General features: G+C 43.2%; 1 protein-coding gene across 1 annotated transcript; it reads right to left on the bottom strand.

Annotated features, from left to right (window-relative positions):
• Nucleotides 1–6546: 6546 nt before the first annotated feature.
• On the bottom strand, nt 6547–22152 carry RGMB (repulsive guidance molecule BMP co-receptor b). The gene is made up of 3 exons (XM_085213230.1): nt 22020–22152; nt 19886–20394; nt 6547–10962 (listed from the first exon to the last, which is right to left on the bottom strand). Exons 1-3 carry the CDS (start codon nt 22111–22113, stop codon nt 10294–10296), a joined length of 1272 nt encoding a protein of 423 aa, XP_085069356.1. The 5' UTR covers nt 22114–22152; the 3' UTR covers nt 6547–10293.
• Between the last annotated feature and the right edge of the window lie 2229 nt (nt 22153–24381).

The raw sequence follows: 24381 nt of genomic DNA, 5'->3' as shown, positions 1-24381 counted from the left end.
TAAAGGCTTCCACCCCTGCCATGGGTAGGGCTCATAGGACTGTGCTTCCCAGCATATGGAGGGATGTTGTCTCTCCTGCCCATGCTGAGCCCGTGGTTACTCTATGTCTCCTACACAGTGGCACAGAAAGGTTGGCTGTGCCACCAGCTGTGTTAGGGGCTGTTAGGTTTTAGCTTTTTGAGTAGGAATTTTAGTGAGACAGTGGGGTACTCTCCATTTGCCCCATATGCTCTGAATTATATTAAACTAACTGCTCTGTCAATTCAGTACAAGTTGCTGTACTTACTGAGGGCACATGTTGAAACTTTGGTCTCTTGCACCAAGCTTCATTAAGTGGAACATGTCTGGAAAGGACATGGATTATCTTCATTTCTTCATGGTCATTTCCACCCCTCACATATATGACCACAGATCAGCCTTGTTGCAGATACTGTAAATTTTTGCTTGCGTGTTTCAAATTTCTCAGATGTTCCATTTACTAAGCTTCGTTTCATTTTATTGTATTAACCCATTTTAGATTATAGTGAACGCTTTATTTTCACCCCTACTCTGCTCTTCAATCCTCTCATATGGTAGAGATACATTTTGATAATCAGAGTTTTACTTTTCATCCCTGTGGAGGATGGAAACATTCCTCCTGTTGCCACATGCTTGAAGGCAACTAGAGGAAGCATGTGCCATACAGCATGCACAATCTCTCAACTGAAAGCCATCCCAACAATTTGGAGCAAGTTTCTGTTGTCACACTGCATGGCCATGACAGCTCAAAGGTTGAAATAAGTCTACTTACAGACATTCACAAGAGCAGTCATGCGCAAACATGAAATACTGATTTCTCTAAGCTGGCTTTCAACAATAAGTAATTTCAAAGAATACCCTGAGTACTGTTAATGCGGATGATTTCATTTCCTGTAGCATTGGGAATGCTTGATTCTTTATTAGATATTAAGCATTTGCTGATTAACCACAAGGTTCTTTGCATTATTTTTAAGTTCATGAGTAGTTCCGTTTGGATTTTCATGTTTCCCAGGGTCTGTGTATTTTCCTCTCATATGCTAGATGTACACTGTGTCCCAGAAGGGACCCATCTTCCCATAAAGAATGCCAGCACTGAAAACTTGGGAATGAGACAGCTGCACAGTTAGTTTCAGATCTCTCTAGACTGTGAAGTGAGCCCTCAGTTTTATTTTCCCACTGAAAAAATACTCAGATTGTAAAATGATCATTATGGACAAATACTACAATGTAGCTCTTTCTGACTAGGTTGTTTGAACTCTGCATTTCTAGGAAAGGTTAAAATGTCAAGAAGAGGAAAGAGAAAAGAGAAAAGAATTTCAGAGCTCGGGAGAAGAACTTTGAAGTGAATGTTGCAACTCACATTTAAATAAAGTGAAACTTCTGTTGTGGATTTGGATCATATCATGACTGCACTGTGCAATCCTTAAGGTATCTGAAGAGTGAACAACAGAAATGACGACACAATCATCTGTGACAATGACCATATGAGGAAATAGTGGCCTAGGCTGACCAACAAAAGGTCCTGGGTGAAGCAGACAGGTGACACCAACAGGGCAGAAAGGCGCTAAGCCCAAGCATATGCATGCAGAAATGGATGTGCCAGGAGGCTAGAATGATGGGGGAAGGTCTCACACTCTTTCTGGAAAATCATCATGGCTGAGTATCTCTACGCACTAACCTAATCACCATGAGGAACAAGCAGGAGGAATTAGATCTGCAGTTGACTGCTGGTGTATCATTCCACTGGAAACACAGAGATGCGGTACAATATCTTGTATGACTGAACACTGTGCTGGATAGATAATGGCTCTTTAGAAGGCACAGCCTGAGAAGGTGAGAACAGAGATTTTTCCTTGACATGAGGGAACAGTGGGGAAGCATGAAGCTCTACTTAGGGATGGATGATGAGGATGTGAGCCAGGGTTGGGGGCAGGACAAAGTAGGTGACACTGTGGTGGTATGTTCAGTGGCTCAAATGAGCAGGAGTATGTGGTAGATGAGGCTCTATTCAAAGTTCTGATCCTAACAGGGAACTTGAACCATCTTGATACCTGCTGGAAAGGCATCAGCACAGAGTGTGAATAGACTTGTGATAACCCTCTGACCCTGAAAATTTAGCATTATCTTACCATTATTCAGTTAGTGATGACATAGTTCCAGCCCCAGCTGAAACAAAATTTGGTTTGCACAAAAGTGCACTATAACTGAGGCTTTTCAGGTCCACCTTACACCTGAATATTACACCAAACCCTTTTTGCTAGGGGAAAAGGTGTAGAGAAGTCCATCTGAACATCTCTTGTGACATAGAAATGCCACAAAAATTATCCAGCAGTTAGTTCAGATTCAGAACTGCCCATACATCATCAGAGCAGAAGATGTATGGAGTTGGTCTCAGGTACTCAGTGTATGGAACCACAATCTCTGGCTCTTCCTTAGCTCCATTGTAAATATTTTTATCTGCAGTTGCAAATTTTGTAGGGAAAGAAACAAGCCTGATATGGTAGTATCCTAACAGAATCAAATTTGTCCCAGGAGAAAAAGTCATTTATTGCAACTCATTTACCACCATCTCTCAGGAGAATTTGTCAGCCCTCATTGAGAGTAGTTTGTAATCAGGACAAAAAACGGACTGGTTGCTTTCCAAAACCCAAAAGCAAAGACCTTTCCTATGGTCCTCTTGATGCCATCACACAGCCCTGTTCTGTCATCTGATTACTTTGTGCAGCTAAGAGGCGGGGCAAGGAGTTTTAGTGGTGCAATGAGGAATAACTGCTCTTTAGAGTGTGTTTCCATTTTTGCTTTTCAAAATTAACAACTAATTACATTACTGGGCCACTACCCTGAAAGGATCAAGTGGAAGAGTAAGCACGCCATGAAAAGCAATGAAACTGAATGTGTTTTGCAAGTGGTGTGCTGGCAGTAATTATAATTGTCTCAGAGGAACATGATTGGCTTCTCTCTATTTCCACAAAGATTTTCCTCACATTTGAAAAGCCAGCTTCAAAATGGCTATAGATGTATTGACTTTGATTACTAGCCTAGGAACTGTTTTAGGAGACTGCCAATATTCTGAAAGACTGTCAAAAGCAAGGAAATTCAGGTGGAAAGCTGCCAACCTGTCTTTAACACACTGTTTCATACAGTTATTCAATGTTTCTCATTATACATGCTCTGACACAGGGCTATTAAGTACGTTACCCAGAACAAGAGTCTCAGGACCAGTCTGGAGCACCGTTGCTCGGCTGAGTTGTTTGGCTCATCCTTTCAGAAGGTAGTTTCATATGTGAGTGCAAGGGAAATAAAGTCATGAAAAAGAAAATGAACCAGCTAGCAAGAATGGTTTAAACACAACTCTCTAATCTTAGGGCAAGGAAAAAAGTTAGACTGGGTAAAGCCGGTTGTGGTTTCAGTGTGTTATCTTCTACTTGAAGCTTACCATCAGCATACCACTGATCTAAACTTGCATTGGGAAAAAATGAAGTGACTAATTAAGCCAGCCAACTAAATACTTGCACTGAAAAATAAATGGCAAAATCTAGACCCATCTACAAAAAGAGATTTTGTTAATTTCTAGAGATTACACCCTTTAATAGCTGAGGAATTTAGGTACCTCGGTGCAGTACTGCAATCCCAGAGTGCCTGCATGTGGCTGTTGCCAGATGGAGAAGGACCTGAAGTGCCTCAAATTTCTATATTAAAATGTACCAACATCGTGGTTTTATAATTTTTGGTTATCGGTATTCCACATCATAAGATCATCTAGTGCACTGAAAGTTAAACCAGCCCATAAACAGTTGACAACCACCACCATCCTAAATTTCTGCTTCTGATCACACACACACACCACCCATAAAGGCTTCTATGATTCGAGCAGTCCAGTGCCATCTTATGCCTCCATCCAAGGGTATGCTTTTCTGTGTTTGCCCTCCTTAAGGATTCAGTTTTGTAGGCATTATAATTTTCCACTAGGTTTCCAGATCTCAATTTTTTGTTTTTATATCCTATTGTGGCCTTAGCTGGATATTTCTTCACTTAACCCCAGGAATGGAATAGGCATGATCCACATGCTAAAGGCTAAACTGCTCAGAGTCCAAGTAGAAAATCTTCAAATGTAGAAAAGTGAGAACACAGAGCTCTGCTAATCCTGCTGTGAAAAGCGACATGTGTCCCATAGATTGCACTGAATTACAATTGTTTGAATTATATTTGTTGGGGGTGGGAAGGTATTGCTGAAAAGAGAAAGGTGACCTCAGCTCTGGTGGTTCCTTGACAGGGTGAGGTACTTTGTGTCAGGAAGGATTTTGATCATACGTGTTAAAATGTCACTACAGGTGATGCTCAGAGCTCAGAGCAAAGCTCAGAAAAAGGCAGAGGACGGAGCTTCCCCCAGAATTAGGGATGCTGCACCACAGATAGCTGTTCTGGCCAAAGCAATGCCCCAGGCCACGTGCTCAGAGTATGTGCGAGAGTAAAATAAATGAAGAATGGATGAATTGTACTGCTGCTTTATGAAGACAAGCTGAATGTCTGTTCTGCAGGCAAGGAACAGAGGTGAAAAGAGTTGGCAGTAGATGTGCTCTGTGTTCCAAGTGGAGAAAAGCCTAATTGTTTTAGAGGGCCTACACACCAAACAAAGTTAACACTGCAAAATGATGTCCTGAGCCAAAATACAAAGCAGGAGCTCTGTGTACACGCAGATTCATGTGCACACAGATTTGCTAAGAGTCTCACTGAAAGCAAATTTTCCAAAAAGATACCGAAATTGTTATCTGGGAAAATTTTATTCATGATTGTTAGATAGCCTCTATTACCATTAAGTACTCCATCAGAGGTCAATATACTACCATTTTGCTGCTGGCCATTTAGATATTCAGTAAAAGTATCCTCTGAGCATGGCTGACACTGGAAGTTTATTCTTATGTAAGATACAGCAGCACTATACAGAAATCTTGGCTAAAAAGGACCCACCAGGCCTGGCAATGACTGAGCATGAGACACCTTGCCACAGACTGCCAGGATTCACAGCTTCCAGCTGTCAGCAGGAAGCACTGGTAACGCTGGAGTTCTCTCCTCCAATGGAGCTCACAGCCCAGTGCACATCTTCAGCTTTCATGTATTGTTGTCAGAAGTGGAGCTCCACTTGGGTGACTGTAAGTGATCACCATGCTTCAGGTCACGCTGGGCAGGACCTGGGCAGCAAGTTTGTCTCTAGCAGAAGTAGGTACAGCTGAGTAGGAGCTGAAATTTATGCACCAGGCCTGGATTCCTTTGTTCTGACTTCAACTTCATGTCTGGCTTCTTCCTCTACCAAAGAACATCCATGAATTCGTGCCAGCCTGCAATAGTGCCTCTGGCTCCACCAACTGCAAAGAAAGCCTACATGCTAAATTCACTCAACTATGGGGAAATCTCTATTGCACCCTGCACCTTCGCCTCTGCTAAGGCATCCAAGGCCTTGCTGGATAAAGCTGTCACTTTGTAGCAAAGCAGAACATTGGAGAATAGCTACAGGCTGTTGGGGCACCAGCACTCAATCAAGATGTGAAAGATGGAAACTGCTCCAGCAGAGCTTGACCTAGAGGGTGGCAACCCTGCCCATGGCAGGGCCTTGGAACTAGATGATCTCAAAGGTCCCTTCCAATCCAAGCAATTCTGTGATTCTGTGAATTTCAGCTTGCCAACTCTTACCATCATCTGCCGAACACGAGGAGCGAGCAGGGCAAATACCTGCATGCAAACTAGGCCGGCAAACCACATGGGAAATTGGCTCAGGTGCAGGCAGCACCCCTAGAGCTTCATTATCTTACCCTGCTCATTAGCACAATTGCAGGCCACTTGAGGGGCTTTCGTGGGTTAATAACACAGGCGGAGACTGCATGCAGGCAAGCTGTGAAGGCCGCACTGTGAATCTCAGCTTTCAGTGTGGACACTTCACACACCAGCTACGTGCACGCAGCGGCTGCCTTCTTCTTTTGTAATCAACAAAATGTTCACACTTTGCATATAAAATGGGTTATTTTTCTACTGTTATGGTGTAGGAAAGAAAAGTGGGAATTAAGCTTTAGAACCGCAGTAATCAATTTCTGTAATCATTACTATTGTCACTCCACATGTAGCAAATGTCCTTGTTGTAGCTAGTTACCAGGTCTGACGATGACCCGTGTGTGTACCCAAAGTCTGCAATCAATCTTTTGGTCCACATTTGATTTACTAATGAGCAGCTTTTAATTTCAATGAAGTGTAATTTACAAACGTAGTCAGATTAAAATAATTCTAAATCAGATCAGAAGCATTTTCTACCAACATCATAAATTTAATTGCTTACCTGTACTTGATCTGTAGCTATGCTGCTCTGAAAACAATTAATAAGAATGATATAATCTAATGAACAACATTCGCCCACATAATCCTCAATTGTTTTTTAAATACAGTAGACAAGAACCAGCAGCATGACACAGAAAAACTTAATCTTGCAAACCACAACAGAGAATATTATTAAAAAAGGAATCATACTAGTCATACCTAGGCTTTGTATTGATAGCAGTCTTTAATAGTTGTAGAACAAGGAACAGATAGAATAGGGAAAGATAGAACACTTTGTACCAGTCTAGACACATACAGGAATTAAAATATCCCAAAGCATGAAAACTTCACTGCAAAATTTCAGCTATACTCACGTGATGAATGCAAAGTTTGGAACTTTGCAATGGCTCTCACAAAAGAGAGGAAAGCCACGTGTTTATTTAGTTTATTTTCCTAAATGTCCCCCCTAATGAAACACTGATTAGGTGGAGTAAAACTTGCAACATTACTTGCTTCACTTAGAGTGTTATCTCAGTAAATAGCCACTTCCACATCCCCAAAATCCATAAAACAAATGCACGGTATTGATAAGACTAAGACTTAAGTAGGTGGAGAGCTGTTCTCTGGCAGGAAAGCAGCAGTTTCAAAGGAAATGAACTGAAGTGCTTGGATACTAACGGGCCCTAAAGTGACCACAAGAACGAAAGATGGATTGTTCTCCCGCACTGCATTCCCCCAGGTTGAATCCCATTTAACTGGTGCTCTGCACAGACTGCTCTCCCAGCCAGGTTTTACAGGAAGTGAAATCTGAGACAAAAAGGAGTACTTCTGTTTGGACTATCAGTTTGGCGTACCATTTCCCTTTGTGAGGACAGCCTCCTTCAGAAGCCATACGTACACACAAAATGAAGGATTAAGCACCTAGTACTCTGCTCAGTCCATGACATGTTTCCAAGGGAAGTTATCAGTCTCCACAACTACAGAGAACTATCCCCAGCTGCCAAGAGCTCTGTTAGCAAACATCAGAAGATTAAAACTCTTGTCAGAAATAGTCTAGAAGAGACTTAAAGTAATCGTTTGAATTAAGCACTAACATACATGTAATCAGCTAACATTTTAAAGACAAAACTTTAGTAGTAGCTTACTAGCTGCTGCATTACATTACTGATGATCAAGCTGCATTACTTTCTGCAGAGCTTGCAGTGGCGGATCATCACACCGAAAATAAGTTCTTACAGATATGACAGCTGTCTTTCATGGGCACTTAACATAAGCACATTTAGAGCTCATGTTGCTTCCTGCAGCCATTTGTTTCCACAAAGCATTTCAGTGATGTATATCGACCACGTAAGACTGTTTCCCCCATATCTCTTCTTCTAGCAATAGCGGAAGCCTAGCAAAATAACAATCATTGTGTTTATCAGGCCTACCACTCTTGGTGTTTGATATAATGTATTTTGCACTTCGTTTTCAGTTTTCTTTTCCACTTTGTGATTAGCCTTACAGCTAAAATATCGCATCTGTCATGCATTCTTATCAGATAATCTTGTTACAGAATGTTTTCTTATGGGTTCTTCTGTTCCATTTATTCTTTTGATACCTCAATTTCCTCTTTCAAGGTTATTCTGGTTTAAAAGTTTAAAGGAGAATTTTCATTATTATAGTCTTCAAGATGGGCACAGCATCAGGGCCTCTGTACCCCGGTAAAGCTCCTCTAAGCATCTCCCCAGTCGCTGCAAAACGAAGTGTGCCAGGGGGGTCCCGAAGAGATGGTTCCTACTGCAAGTTTACCACACGCAGCATCTTAAATATACTGGCCTGGTTTGCAGCTGCTAGTCACAGACTTCACTACGCAGCTTTAGCAGAGGGGAAACAAGCATCTCAAGATAATACAGCAACGGTACTCAGCATGTCCCTACACAACTAGCAATGGCACAACTAGCAATCAGGGCTTCACTTACAGATTGACCGCCCCATGGGTGACCCATATCCCCAGTTTCCCTGCACCCCACCAGGGGTCACTAACACCACACTACAGACGGTCCTCAGCAAGGAAGGCAACTTTATTCTTCTATCATAATAATTTAAAGTATTTACACACTGCACAGCCACTCTTTTACACTAACCTATACTTACTGGTATATTCATGAACCACATCTAAAAGTTTTTGAAAAGACTGACACATTTTAGGGTTTCCAAGCATGAAAATAAAATCTGCAGCCTTCTAAAAGACAACCATTTGGAGCGTGTGTGAAAAAACCACTGTTCCCTGTAAGCTTAAGTTTTCTCCAGAGACCATTCACTAGCTTCAAAATATCCACATTTGGCATTAGCTAAAGCTCTCTTGGCAATGGCAGACTTCAAGAATGAACATGTGCAAATAACATTTTCTCAATAAATCCCACAGCAGGAACAAGAAAACGGAAAACTCTTCAGGGGAAGTACTACATTTCTGAAATGTTATTTATCTGAAAGGATCATACATTTAATGCATGTATACATATCTCCTGTATATGTACACACATGCAGGATCCAGGGGCAGTAGAATTTAACCAGTATACAGGGTCTGCCCATCTATTTTGTGTATCACTGCAGCAGTGCTAGGCTTGTCCATCGATTTTCAGCCATGCAACCTTTAAATTCAGAGCAGTGATAAGTATGTTCAGCCACACAAAACAGGGAGAAGCCTATCATCATCGGGAAGAACCTGGGAAAAAAAAAAAATCACATTATCAGAGCATTAATTCCTAGATCTAACTCACTTCAAACAGCACCATCATCTAGTTTGACAGAACAAGCTGCCAACGAATCTAGATCAGATTTTTTTTTCTTTTTTCTTTTTTTTTCTTTTTTTTTTTTTTTTTTTTTTTTTTAAACCTTCTGCCTTACCTCAGTTCTATGTTCATTTACTGTCTGTGGTTACACATCCAATACGGAATTAATTAGTTTCCTTTGAAGATTACTGCTGTTCCTAACAGTCAACAGTCTCTAAACCGGCCAGAACAATCTTCATAAAAACTACAAGTTCTCATTCCGTGAATAAACTATATCTCACTCCACCAAGGCAAGCAACAGTTATTTAAAAAAGGCAAACGCTACTTGATCTTGTTCAAAGAGCAGATCTAACTAGCCTCAGATGAACAGCTTCAGGAGTGAAACAAGCCTGTCCTGGAGCTGGAGTACCGTAGCATGTATTAAGGCTTCCGTTTCTTGGAGCACATTAAGGCACCACATAAAACCAGCCTTTAAGCCACCGCATCATTGTTCCCATAGCTCCTCAGTAACCGCAGGCAGAGCTGGGGCCCTCACTCCTCTCCCTTCTTTTTAATGTGTTGATGTAATTAACACCTAAGAAAGAGACAGAATTCAGGCATGTGACTTCTCCAGTCCATCTCCCAGAACGAGTTAACCTTTGAGGGCAGAATCAGCTGTGGTAATAACTTTGAAAAGGAAAGGTTACACTCTTACACAAAGACCATTAGAATCTTTCAGCATTGTCTCTCCAACGGCTCTAAAAAGCTACCAGGAAATCACATACATAATTACAGGACAAGAGAAGTGCTGTCTCTACAGTAAGTGTAGAAAATATCCCCATTAATTAATACAGTAAAAAAATTTGTTAAACTAAGCAGTACCTAGGCAGAGTACTGAGTACTGTAGGTACATGTGTATGTGTATAATATATAGTTACTCAGCTACACACAAATATTTAATATATAAAAAATAAAGTGCTTTCTATCAGGTCCCAATGCAAGGACATTATAAAACATCTCACCGACTGTAAAACAAATAGATACAAAGAATACGACATTCAACATACATAGAACAGTTAACACAATATGTACAATCTGGTGGATGTCCCAAGACAAAACATCCCTTCATATACATGGTATATACATATATACTCATCTTTACTCAATATATTATGACAATATATATTTCAAAACTTTGTTAGAGACAAAAAAAAAACCCCTACAAAAATGCAACAAGGATCAAGCACGCAAGTCCAAGACTGACAAAGGGTTTGCTACCTTTGCCCACACCACCATCTCTGCTGCTGGGAAAGATATGCCAGCGCTCTTTTCTGGGATGCAGTGCCTCCACATCCTGCAAGGCACTGTGGGCGGCAGCTGTGAAGTTAGCATCACCAGTGGTAAGTAGATCAAACACACATGAGTAAAAATAGATGTCTTTCACCAGCATCTTCTCATGGCATTTGGAGGTGGCGGTTTCCAGTGTGTATGCTGACCGGGGACGAGCAGCACCTGCCTGAGGGAGCAGCTGTCCTCTCACGGGCAATGGCAAGTGGCCACTATCATCAATGCGCTCACTTGAAGGGCAGCCGTTCACACACAGCTGCAAATCTTGACTCTCCTCATAGGCCATGGCCAACTCTTGAGGCATGCGAATGGCCAGTGTTAAGTAGTGTCCGAGCTGACGTATGTACACGGTTGTCCCAATGTATCTGGCATGCATTTCAACGTATTTGCCGCTGACTTTATCCACAATTTGCAAGCTCTTGGTGCTCCCATCACCTCCACCTGTTGTACCGTCAACAAAAGCTGCAGGCAAGTCATCACTCACCGCTTGATATACTTTCTGATCTGTACAGTGTTGGTATGATTTAAAGATAATAGTTATCTGGAGAAGAGAGAGAAAAAAAAAAAGTTAGTGACTATGGGAAAAAAAAGAAAAGGAGTAATTGAAATCCCTTTTTCATTTTGCACCCGAGATTATTTGGGACTGACTGCCCATTAGTTCATACCCTGATCCTTTTCCTCAGTCATGCCTAAGCAGAAAACAGTCTGTACACATGCTTAAAGCAATATTTTCCCAGGTGGCAATTGTTAAAGTTGTTCTTAACTTGGCCTGGAAGCAGGACTATTAGCATGTGGCAATTGCAATAAGGTCAGGAAAAGAAAAAGTTGTGTATTTAATTAAGCATCACAACTCCCTCCTGCCTGATGGTTTCTTAACACTTTGGAATGCATCCTACAGTCACAGATGAGCGTGCCAAGTAATTCCCACACTGCAAACCACTACAGCAGAACTGGATTGAACTGTGTGAAAGCACAGAAAGAACCACAAGGACTTGGCTTCCTTCACACACAATATTCTCATTGCCTCTTTCATAGTAACTGCATGACCCCTAACAGAGTCCTCATTGCTTCCTGGATGCACTGCCAGAATTAGTGGCGCAAGACTGCCATGAAGGCAGTGATGTGTTTACACCAGCCACCAAAACAACAAGTGCAGAGGGGAGATGACTTGGGAGAACTGTGAGTCCTGGATCCAGCAACCCCAGGAGCAGGGGGATGTGAACTTCAGCTTCCTGCTGTTAGGGAACGCTCTGGTGGAGGACCAAAGCAAGACTAAGAGATGCTTCAAGTAACGCCTCTGAAGGATGACTTCCAACCTAGAAGCCAGGAGTAGCAAGCAATTACTTTTTTTTTTTTTTCTTTTTTTTTTTAATTTTTTGAACCTTAACACATATTTAAATATGTCACAAGAGTAGTTCTCTGTGCTTACTTGGAGGGAATAATCAGGTTATTTGGCAGAGTAAACTTTGAGTGCCTAGCGGCTTTTTCCTGAAAATTCAAAGTATAATGAGGAATCACATATTCTCTGTTTATTATATATATATATATATAAACAGAGATGCTTCCTTCTTTAGTTTCAGGGCAAATACCGACTTTCTGAAATGGTCAAAAGGCATTCTGTACCAGAAATATGTATTTTTATCATTACTTTCATATCCTGGATGACAAGATTCAGAGTACTCCAAAGCATATTAGAAGATATTTTCAAACTAAAACTTTCCTTAGAAATTACTTTATAACAATCTCACATTTTGATTTCACTTAGCCTGCATACTTCTGAGCAAAAGATTTTGTTTTCTGCCATAAACAGCTCCGTTACAGATATCCTGACTAAACCTCTAACGTCCTTAGCCTCACCTCTCCATACCAGTTGTTAAAGACAAAAAAGTCTACCCTCCTCCTATTGCAATTACTCTTCTGTGGAGTGTGCAGCATCCCCTAAACAGTACTGTACTATTTTTTTAATGTTTGCCATCTGCCCTTCACCCACCCACACAGGCAGCAATCACTATTTTGACTCCATGTGTTCTCACTGGTGCACTCTGAAATTTTCCACCAGTTCTTCTGTTTCAATCAGTTATACAGCTAGTCTGACTCAAACCATCTGGTAAACTAATAAGCATGCTATGGCTAAGCTAAACTTGAGTGCCTACGCCCAAGGTCCAAAAAATGTCCAAGTGCTCCTCCTGCTGTAAAGACTACTCACAATTTTGTTTCTTGAAGAAACTCACTGCTCTTGAGAAGATATAGCTGGGATCTGTCATGCGATTAGTATTTCTGCACATAATCTACATCCTCATGCAGTAAACTGAGTTTATATTTTATATAACTGTTTCAAAGAAACAGATTTCTAACTCAGACTGCTCAGATGAAGGACCAGTCTTACCTCCTCGGGCACATTTTTGTTGTTCTGGAAGGAAGGAATGTTTTATATGTAAGAGTAAAGCTCCATACCTGCCCAGCAACTGAATAAATCTAGAGTTGAATGAGAGATGAACACTGTGAACAAGATGTCATGGTTTTACTAAGACACAGAAGTGGCTACTTTATAGAACGATGAAGCAAAGGACCTGGCAAAATCTATCAGGAAGCAGACTCACATCTCTCTAACCCCTTCCTCTTGAAGAATGAAACACAAACACCTTCAGAGACAGAGAGGGACAGCTGCTGACATCAGCAGTAACAGCAGCATGCTGAATGAGGAATGAGCACCTAAGTGAATGAAGACTTTCACGCTTCCAGCATCTTTCCAGAGATCATTAAAACTTACCAAGGACGTAACCATGTCTAAACATTGTGGCTCAACACATTAAGTTTAGATATTACATTTTCTGTCCTGTCACATCCACCTAATCAATCAGTCAGAGCTCTGTAAAGCCCTTCCCTTATCACCCACTCCTACATTAATCTGGCACCCTTCTACTAAGGGAACATCAAGAACTTGTGGCAAAAGGAGATGAAGCAAGTTTCACTGCAAGGCCTTCTCTGTTCAAATTTTCAAGGTACTTTTTTTTTTTTTGAGATAGCTTTCTGCTATCTCAAACAAGTGTAGGATGTGTTATATGTACACTTGTGCACAGGGTACTTTCTGAGCTCTGGCTGGGTTGTCAGAATGCCACCACAGAGTCACGTCACTGATCATGGACTAGAAACTACCCGCACTTTCTAAAAAAGAAAAATACAAATGTAAGCATCTTCAAATAAAGAAAAGTATTTTTTGAATGTATCCGTATCTGAGCTTTGTTCTCTAGACAAGTAAAGGACTCTTAATCTACAGTGGTGAGGAAGTCCATGAGAGACCCATATAAAGCTATTTCAGAAACTTAACTGAGGGCATGCTACACAAATCTCAGCTAAATTGAAGTTTCTAAAAACAAAAAGCTCCCCATGCATTTAAGATATGCTTGAAATATTTCATTTTGGACATCATCTTCTCACCGCTACTGACAGACGGATGCTAGCAACATCATCCCCACCAATGTACTGATTGCACGCATTTCTCAAACCACAACACACATGCAAAGTCTTCCTAGTATGGTGTTACTGAAAGCATAATTTCTGAGGCTGCCCGCTGTTCTAGAGGCCATCGTACATCTCTAGAAAGTGCCTGGTTTGTATGCCCTAAACAAAAACATTTTAAAACTCTGACTTCTTGTACTATCATATGCCACTGCCCTGCTGCAAAGACAATGCCACAGGTCTGTATTTTATAAATGTAACTATCTGTTGCTATTTTATTACTGGTGTAGGTTCTGCATGAACTAGCCAGGGGGATACAGGCTGTATGTGCAATCCAGTCCAAAAAATGTCTGGAGATAAAGGTGTACATGGAAAATAGGCAGAAGGCATTTCAGAAGGAAGTTTCAGAGTTAGAGCAATGATCCTCATATATTCCTGGGAGGCCTGAGAGGGAATCAGTGCAATGTGTGAAAGGCAGCTTTAGGATTTCATAGGTAAACAATTGCATAGGCATCCATGCTATTTCTGAAGGGGTTTTGCAATGCCATCTAAAGATTCTGGAATTCATACATACAAATATGAACATTTAAAACCCAGTGCACTAAAGGCTATTCCTTCCAGCCTCCAACTGAGATTTTCACAAATTCTGTTTCCAGAGGCCTGAAACAGATGTGAAGCACATGTACTGATCTCAGAAATCAAGAATCACCCAGAGGAAAACACGTGAATAATGGCTCCTGCCTAAAGGTGGAAGTTGGGAGATTTAACACAGGAAAACCACAAGGATTCACTGTACAATTTGGATGAAATATTTTCATTTCACTGGCTAGTTCCTATTTGTATACATTGCATATCCTTCTAGATGGAAAAAAACCACAACACAAAAGGTGCGTTACAAATGCTGATGACAGCTCAGTACAGCAAACAGCACTATGCAGCAGGAACTCTCCATGTTTCTCTCACACATCCATGCTCTCAGGAAAGTGAAGGTGGCAAATAATCAACCTCAACATATTGCCTGTGCCCAGGAAAGCTGTGCTGTTCTTCTCAGACTGTCCCTAACAGTGCTATATCAAGGTAACCCAAGGTAACCGCACATACTCATGACAGTTTTAAATGAGCTTTCCTGATGGACAGGATCACCAGAACACAGAACCAAGGCTTGAGACAGATGCAAGCTGTGTCAAAAATGAAGCTTTGCATTTCTTTTTTTTTTTTTTTTTAAAAAAAAGTGCTTATCTGCATCTTCCGTACATCACACAGGGATTCCCCTAAGACAAAAAATACAGCACCCAGCAGACAGTATGTACAGCTGCAGTCTTTGCCTAAGAAGCTAACCTCTAAGCTGAATTTGCAGCCTGCCCTGCAGTCAGGACAGCACCTCTGTGCCTCTCTATCAGTCATCATTATTGACAACAAAAAGATCTTATCTTGCTATGAACTGATCATCAGTTGGTTACAATGAAAAGTTAACTAGGAACAGAAACAACAGTTTGTCCAGATCATTATTCTATTTCTTCTATCTTCTGTGATGAAGAGTAATCAGGGAAAAAGAAGGTACAGGTAAATAAAGCACACCAACTGATGTAGGTTTGAAGCTACTGTACATTTAAGTGATTCTGCAGAAGAACCTCCAATGTTTAAGCCTGAGAAAAGATCTCAGGCTGTCTGAACACCGCATAAGCTCAGCTCAGAGGTGAGGCTCCACTCAAGCCGTCTGGAGAGGCAGTTGCAGCCAGTGAGGTAGAGGACATGAGGACAGAATTTCTGAAGGCCTCTGACCTTCAGAAACATCCCAAATTACTGCAAGTGCTTCAGCACCTCTTTTTCCAGCTGTCCAACGCTACCTGCTGAATGATTTGGTCAGCTCATGCCAAACCACACACCCAAGCACATCACCACCTTACAGGGACTGGAAAACCCCAAGCCCTACATCCCCCCACGCCTCTGCCTGCAGTCCTCTCCACTCCTCAACCACAGAAACAAAACACTGATTTGTAAGGTAGGAGGTGCCATCAGCTCCACCTGAGCAAAAAAGCAGCTTTTTATGATGTTCTCCCACAAAACTATGTACTTCTGAGAAATAAAGCCAAATCTACCTTTATCTTAGCTGGAATGTCTATAAATATTATAGAAACCTAATCACATGTGGTCAGTTAACTGATGCTCCCACTTGCAAGAACAAATGCATGGTAATTGGAAGACAAACACTTTAATATTACATAAAGAAGAGTAAGTACATGGTGTTCAGTATGGAATTATCCCCTGAAAAAGAAACAAACCGCGCCGCAGAAGGAATACTTAATATTTCACTACCCAACTAATGCAGTCTGTACAAAAGTTGAAAGCTATAAAAGCTGTTTTCCACGGCCAATTGTTTTTCCTCTCTTCTGCCATTCACTCTCTCATCTTCAAAACCATCCAACTACAAAAACTGCTAGCTAGATAAGAATAGTTTCTTGTTTATTTCCATTTACATCAGGCAGGAAGGGAAGCCCAGGCATCTCTGCCTCATTTGCTGTTCAGGAGCAACTGCACTAGTGAACACAGAACAGCTGTCATACTGATGGAAGGCTACACACCCTCCAAATAAGGCCTACCATTAAAGAAAAAAAAAAGTTACATTTAAGGCACTCTATGATACCCACCCTACCTGCACCTCTACAGTCTCTTTTGATAACTCCCAAAAGACTGCAGAGCTCTGTCTGTAGCTGGAGAAATCAGATACAAGGATGGAGTGACATACACAAAGTTCATACCGGAAATCAGTTGGAGAGAAGGGAGAGACTGAACTGAGTCTCCTGACTACTTGGGAATACCACTTGAAACAGCCTTCAATCCTATGGCAAGAGGACCAGACACACTCAAAAGAACAAGGAAAAAAAAAAAAAAAAAAAGGAAGGAATTGCGAGTTTCAGACAGACTACAGAATATATAATAGCTTTGTTCACTCTGAAGAAACAGATGTCTTTGCTATGGCCATCACAATTATGCAAAACACTTACAACCGAATTGCTAAGAGCATTTTGTGAATATATACACAACCCCCACAGGAGAAAATACTTTTCCACCCAAGGAATTAAAGGAGGAGTTTTACTACTTTCTACACTTTCCTGCCAGATGCTCAGCACGAGAAGGTGGGGGAGGGAGGGCACATTTTTTATTCTGCATACTCTTCTTTTTGAAACCTCCTCCTGGCATTCTTTTTTTTTTTTTTTTTTTTTTTTTTAAATGGACTTACAGGAGAGTCTCCAGACTGCTGGTGTTAATCAAGTCTCAAAGTTTTCAAAAGGAAAGGGCACCTTCGCAAATAACGTTCTTCTCACTTTGCTGATTCTTCTAAAACTTGGTGCACTGATCAGCTATAACAAATCTGAAGTCAGTAATCATGTACAAGGCCACTTGATGGTATGCCACTTCCACGTGTATACTACATATGGGATGAAGATACAACATTCTGATCCTATGACTCTTTAAACCACTTCCCTTAAAAATGGCATTCAGGAGAAACTGAAGCATTCTATTCTTTTTGTTTCTGCTTTCAACAGGTCTGCTTTAGGGTGGATTAAGTAAGCTAGTTAGCAATTTACATAGTATTTGTTGTGGCTTCTGCACAACTTAAGATCAGCATAAACCTTTGTTATTATTTCCCATTAAGGATCTATCCCAAACAACTGCAGTGAAGAAACCAGCAAGTGATGCACTGTGCTCTGGAAACCTTTCTTAAGGAGAAGGTAAACAACTTATCTGCATACTTGAAGCCAGAAATACTCTGTAAGTAAAAATCACTGAAATTTTCTTGGTAGTTCTTTTAATGGTATCTTAAGCAGCCCTATGGCAAAATAAGGGAAGTACCACCAACAGCAGATATTCAGCTGCCTCAACCAAAACAGAACGCTGGCAGATAAAACGTTACCGGCATCAATCCAGCAGCAGCAGTACAGTTTTAACAAGCCTTTCCTTCATCATTTGTAACAGTCTGCTCCATAAAGTGATAAGGGACTCAAGACAATGCATTAGAGGTATTAAAACTTACAATGTCAAGTTACTTATGCAAGCAGTTCGAACAACCTTCATTTTCTATAAACAGGTATGTTGATAAAAATTTGATTACCTGTCAAAGAAAGAAAATACTGAAGGACTGCAAGCATGTAGCAGGTATTACTGTTAGAAACATTTCTAACATCCTAAGCTGTACATCTTGTTTAATTGCTTCCACACGCTGAGCTGTCATTGTGCAACTGCAGGCATATTAAACCCAGGATTACAAAAGAAGCACACCCACCTCTTCCAGACTGCCAGATTAAGGAAGAATACAAAAACATTGAGAACAGAAATAAGGACAGAAAGTACACTCCATGGAACATGTTATTTCCCCCAGTACGTACGGACAAGTATCTCCTGAAGTGCTCCTACTCTTGGTTATCTGTTTGACAATGCTTGTACCAGCATTACACATTACCAAGGTCAATCGCATTTAGAATGTGGACAGTTAAAGGTTAAGATAAGACTACCTACCTGCTGCCATCTCACCCTGGACACTCACACAATTTGCGTACAGAGGCAAGTTTTACTTCTTGCACTACCAGCAACACAGAAACAGCATTCTGTAGAACCTTATCAAAATCAAGGACAGAAGCTTACTGCAGATATGAAAAGGGACTTATTTCTTAAGTGCCTTTAAAAAAGACTCTGGAGCAGATTTCAAGCGACTTATGTCTCTTTTACTCTTTTACGTAGACAAGATAGCATAATTCCTTGCTTTTATACTCCGTAAGAACTCATTTACAGCACAGACTGTTCTTAGAAAATAAAAAGATAAAAGAAAGAAAACATGCGTTTGAATTTTAATAATGCATCAGTCCAAATTTTCACCTCCTGCATATGCAAAAATTTGCTTTGCTGACATAAACGTTGATGTTAGCATCTCAGAATCCAGAAAAAATACAACAGCATTAATTAATATTTCTGCACAGACATCTCGGTGGACAATGTGCTTCCTCCAACCTTCCTCTAAGCTTAATAAGACAGCGAAAACTCCTCAGTGCCGTCTTGATATTGTGTACAAGTAGGATCAAGACATGTCCGGCCCTAAGAGCCACACTAACACAGCTAAAACAAAGGTCGTTTCATTCCAGAAAGGGAAGAAGGGAGGTGGTAGTTTCAGGCATATGTTCAGGTCTTTTCATTTACTGCTGAATAAGTACCTGCAAAAGTTCAGAGCATTTTCACACCCCTGTCTCCTGCAGTAAATCTAATTGTGTCTCAGTGAGACTCATACTATCTCTTCACTTTCTTTCTATAGGCACATCTGCTATTCACCTTTGGCAGAAAGAATTGTGTACTTTCTTAAGATAAAGAAATGGCAAATGCTATCAATATACGCATTTCTTCCCTAGCCACCTGAAGCAATTTGGTGCAGAGCCATCTTAAGTCTTGCCTGTCTGAAAAGAGACATATGATCTTGGCAAGATTTTCAGCTGCTGCTTCTTTCTAGAACTAGAGAAATAAGATAATCTGACAACTACCTGGCAACATAACTTGTTTTTGCTATTGCCTCTCAATTCTCCACAGTTACCACTCTTGTCTCTGCTATGAATCCTCAAGATCTTAGTGAATCGTATCTTGCACCACTGTGCCAGCGTTTTTTGTTCTCTACAGTTATGGCTATACAACTTAGAGAACTCAAGCAAAGCAAGTCACTCCTTGCCTACAATTTCTGTTTACTGCAGGGGTATGGATGCTGCAATTTGATAACCATTTTGAAGCACTAATTTACTATGCTTAAATGTTTATACTGCAATACTTATGGTTGCTTTTTTATTTGGAGAGGGTGAGGAGCTGAAAGGAGACTGAGAAAGAAAATGAGTTCTTTTCATTTTTGTTTGTTGCTAAGAAAGAAGCTATCCCCGCTGAAACAAACTCCTTAACTGCTAAGGGATGAGAACTCTGCTATTGTGGCCTTCTATTTCTGGACGTATATAGTGTTTATGAACAATCCATACCTTATTTGTAGCAGTAGCACTGGATCCTGGGACGACAGGCACATTCGTCACTTGCACTGTTAAGTAGTTATTGTCTATGAGAGGCCAAGCACCTTCCACTTTGCACGTTTGGAAGTGATCCTTAAAAGTCCTCAGATGAGGATCACCAAACAAGCCACAAAATAGGTAAGTAGGGATAGTTTTCTCCCCTCCTTGATATTCATTGGCTTCTGTGTGGCCACTGTAATTGCAGGGATCATGGGTCACTTCGGGGTTGGTGGAGGACGTGGGGCCATCCTTGGAACAGTTCCTCTGGCTCATGAGGTCGCTGATCCCTAGCACTGCAGAATGGTAGACTAGGTTTCCGCGACATACTTTGGAGTTGCGATAGGTGCAGGCAGAGTATGCTCGCAGGGCCTTGCAGAACTCCAAGTCAAAGCCATCGAGAGCTGAGTTTAGATGCGAAGTTAAGGAAACAAAATCAGTGGTGCACTTTTGAATTCGACAAGGTGCTTGCAGCTGGCAGTCACCTAGGCACAAAACAAAAGGCAGAGCAGAATTAAGATCCTGTACCCTGTTCCACACCCACAGGTACTGCACAAAGCAACCTGGAGACAACCTACAGCGCTTACTCACTGATGAAATGCTACAATAGAGAAAAAGCGGTTAAGGGAAGCTGAAAGATAGCAACACAGCACATATAAAAGCTGAGATGACCCAAGCATGATTTCATTTCCATTTAGACAACAGCAAATAACGGATTAAAAACATTAACTCAGCCCAGCATTTCTTTACAGATGATACCAAAGCTATGATGCAATTCCGTGCTTAAGTTAATCACTCTGTCAATATGCAGGTCTCCATTTAGTCCCTCAGTCCTTAACATAAGTTACTGAACTTCCGAATAGAATCCTGCCCCTGAGAAGGATGTGGCAATGGTGGCAAGACATGCAGGCTTAGGCAGAAACAGACAGCGAAGATCAGAAAGCTCACAGCTATCTAAAGCTCAAGCTGCTGACTACAGAGCCTGTATACTGCGAAAGCAGCACCTCTTATGGTAGATTTCAATAATAAAGGGGGGAAAAAAGCCTCTCCCCACTGAAATCTTAAGTACCTGTCAAGAGTACATAGCAGGAACACAGTTCAGCTTATGTGAACAAAACAATTGCACCTTATCTGATCCCCTCGCTTCCACAAAGAACACATAATTACCACACTGGCAAGCAAACCTGAGGTTTCATAGCCCTCATCCACAGCTCTGATTATCACCACTCCAAACCCTTCCCGATCCTTACAGCAGTTAGCATCAGCCTTCTGTATGTAATTTCTACACAGTTCGTGAAGGACAGAAATGAGACAAAGGAGGCTGCACACGCCGTTAGGGGAAACAATACGCGTAATCCAGAAGAGATGAAACCTGGACACCAGTTAGCAGGAAGGCAGGTTCCACTCCACCCAGAGAGACACAGCAGTAAGCGGGGTTTCATACAGAATACGTGTTGGACTTCGTGCCATTAGTGTCCAAGCTCCCAGAGCTAACCGCTAAAATCATGCTGAGTGTTTTTGTTCTTCTACGACCTGTGAAATCCAGCTATGCACACATCCATTTGTAATCACAAACAGCCGTAACAGAGATTTAAAACAACATATAAGTACCCTGGTATGCAGAGGTGTGCAAAGTGAGAAAACACAGTATGCTTAACAGATACCGCTCTCCCTCCCTCAAATCTTCACCTCGGCACCATTTCTCCGTGCCGGTCCTCACGGCAAACAGACGCGGGTTCGTCTGCCTTTAGCATCAGCTAGAGCGCTCACGAAGCCTTGAGACACGAGGGGGGAAACGACAACCGAACAACACAAGGCCCTGCATCTCTAAACGCAGCCCCTTCCTGCAATTGCACGAATACGAGCGGACAGCAGCCGCCGCGCAGCGCGATGCTCCGCCAGCACCCGGGGCAGCACAGCCCCGCCAGTCCCGCGCCCCGCACACCTGCGCGGGCGGCCGGGCCGAGCACCGCCCCGAACCCGGGGGTGAGGAGCTCCTTCGGAGCGCTGCGCCGCGGAAGCCTGGAGCCGCCCCAGCCCTCAAACGGATCGGCAGCGCGGCGCGCACCCGCCGCTCCCCGCCCGCGGGTCTCGCGCGCTGCCGCGGTACCTGCGCGCAGGAGCAGCCCCAGGGCAGCCAGCAGGCCGAGGGCGGCCAGCGGCGGCTCAGCCCCGGCGGCGCGGGAAGGCGCGACTCTCCCCATGCCCGTCCATACAGGTCCGCGGGACGGGGCGGCAGCATGGGGGGGCGGGCGGGCGGGCGGCGACCCCCTCCTTCTTCTCCTCCTCGCCGCTTCCTCTCTCAGCGGCGCAGCGGGGGACGAAGGCTGCCGGACTGCAGCGGGACGGGCGCAGGGCAGCGCAGCATGGCGGCCAGGCGAGCTCAGCACAAAGACAGAGAGCGGCCGGCGGCGGCGGCCCGCATCCCGAGCTGCCGCAAGCCCCGCGCAGCGCCGCGCCACCAAGCTCCCTTGCGCCCGCCCCCCCGCGCCCAACCCGCCGCCTCCCATTGGCTGCCCGCTCCGTCCCGCAAGCAGCGCGACGTGCTGCGGCCACGCCCCCGCCATCGCCTCGGGCTCCTCGCTCCCCGTCCCACGTGACGCGCCCACGCTCGGCCGACGGAGGCGGTGCCCGCACTGCCACGCGCCGCCGTCAAGGGGCGCCTGCGGGCCGTCGGGGCGCGGCTCCGTGCGGTGCGGTGCGGTGCGGTGAGGAGCGGGGCTGGGAGGCTGCGTGTAGCCGGGGCCCGTCTACGCTGTCTCCTTGGCGGGGTGCCTCCGTGCGAGCCCTTGGGCTCGTGTTAGCATTGGGTGTGCAGAGCTGCTGTCTCCGCAGCACTGACAGATCAGTACGCAGCGTCTGTCTGGAAATGGAAACTAGTGTGGAGGCGGTGTATGGCTGTTGGGCACAGGGCGTACGAGGGAAGAGTTTCCAAACTTGGCCTTGTGGTCAGGAAACCTTGGCTGGGAGGCTGGAAAGGTCGCAGGTTGAACCCGCACCCTTGTGGAGCCCACAATGCCTGAACCTTGCATCTCCTCATTGGTGTTGGGAACAGGCTCCTGCAGATGGATGTTTCACGCAGCTCAGCTCATAGCCCACAGAAACCTGGAATTTGTGTTTACCCAAGAACTTTGGAGCTTGAAAATCCTCTGCTGTAGTTGGGAATGTTGCAGCTTTGACCAAAAATCCTGAAGGCAAGATTCACATGTATTTCTTCCTTCTGTAAGCATAAAAGAGATTGGATGCATAAAATAATGAGTGAGAGTTAAAAGTGATCCCAGAAAGCAGGCCCTAGTGATTGTTTTGTAATGCAATTTAAGGCCTTTGCTATGCTTCTCCTTTGTTAAATACCAACACAATAAAGATAACTTAGCAAAAACAAGGCTTTTTTTCTTTCTGAAAACATTAGTCAATATGTCCTGGAAGTCAGCTAGACCAGTGCTGAAGAAATGCAATAGTTAAATAAATGCTTTGATTGAGGTCAAACAAATCTTTCCTCTGTTATCAAGGCAAGGGACCTGGTAGGGAAAATGTGTCTTCGCCTCCAACAGCTGTCAGACTCCCAAGATGTTTGACACTTTTGAGTCCAACAGAGATGGTGAAGGGTCTGAAGGGCAAGATGTGTGAGGAGCAGCTGCAGACCCTCCGTGTGCTCAGCACAGAGCAGAGGAGCCGAAGGCAGCCCTCATGGCGGCTGCAGCTCCTCACAGGGGGCGGAGGGCAGCGCTGAGCTCTGCTCTGTGTGACAGCGACAGGGCCCGAGGGAATGGCATGGAGCTGTGTCAGGGGAGGGGCAGCTGGGGGTCAGGGAAAGGATCTGTACCAGAGAGTGGTGGGCCTGGAACGGGCTGCAAAGGGCAGTGGGCACGGCCATGAGCTGCTGGCATTCAGGGAGCATCTGGACAACACTCAGACATAGGGTTTGTATCTCGGGTGGTGCTGTGTGGAGCCAGGAGTTGGTCTCAGGGATCCTTATGGTTTCCTTTCAACTCTGGATAATCTATGATTCTGTGATTTCCAGGGCAGTTTTTTTCAAGCACTGTAATCAAAACAAGTATGGAGAAAAAACAAATAGCGAGGAGCAGTCAGCTGTTGTGTTTCATTGCTTCCCAGAGATTGTATTGCTTACCTAGCAGTCTCACATATCTGTACTTTTACAGCAATGCTCATTATAAGCAGGCTGTGTACATCTGACCATGGCTGCTGACAGCGGAAGTGATACTTCGCATCTGTATCACAGATATTTAAAGTGCTTTCCAAGGAAGGAAGAGACATTTGGAACATTGCCACAAGATGTGGCCCCTGCCCATTTTGTTTGCACAAAAGTTCTGTCATGCCAGCATGTGAAAGATGGTAGTTGTGCCCTGTTTTAAGATACAAAACTGGAGGAGAAAGGTGAAAGGGAGAGAGAGGTCAGATATTAGAGGGAAAACAAATGAACAATCTGAGGTTCTGTTAAGACTGTTGGAAGC

Source organism: Meleagris gallopavo, chromosome Z (assembly GCF_905368555.1).
Source record: "Meleagris gallopavo chromosome Z, MGAL_WU_HG_1.1, whole genome shotgun sequence".
NCBI classification, from domain to species: domain Eukaryota; kingdom Metazoa; phylum Chordata; class Aves; order Galliformes; family Phasianidae; genus Meleagris; species Meleagris gallopavo.
Note: the sequence above shows the minus strand (reverse complement) of the source record. Positions and strands in the feature narration are given on the sequence as shown.

Excerpts from the sequence above, each read along its gene's own strand:
- RGMB (XM_085213230.1), bottom strand. The coding sequence starts at position 22,113 with ATGGGGAGAGTCGCGCCTTCCCGCGCCGCCGGGGCTGAGCCGCCGCTG. Across the intron at positions 20,395-22,019 it reads GGGGCTGCTCCTGCGCGCAG|GTGACTGCCAGCTGCAAGCA; the intron begins GTACCGCGGCAG and ends TTTTGTGCCTAG. Across the intron at positions 10,963-19,885 it reads GTGCTACTGCTACAAATAAG|ATAACTATTATCTTTAAATC; the intron begins GTATGGATTGTT and ends TCTCTTCTCCAG.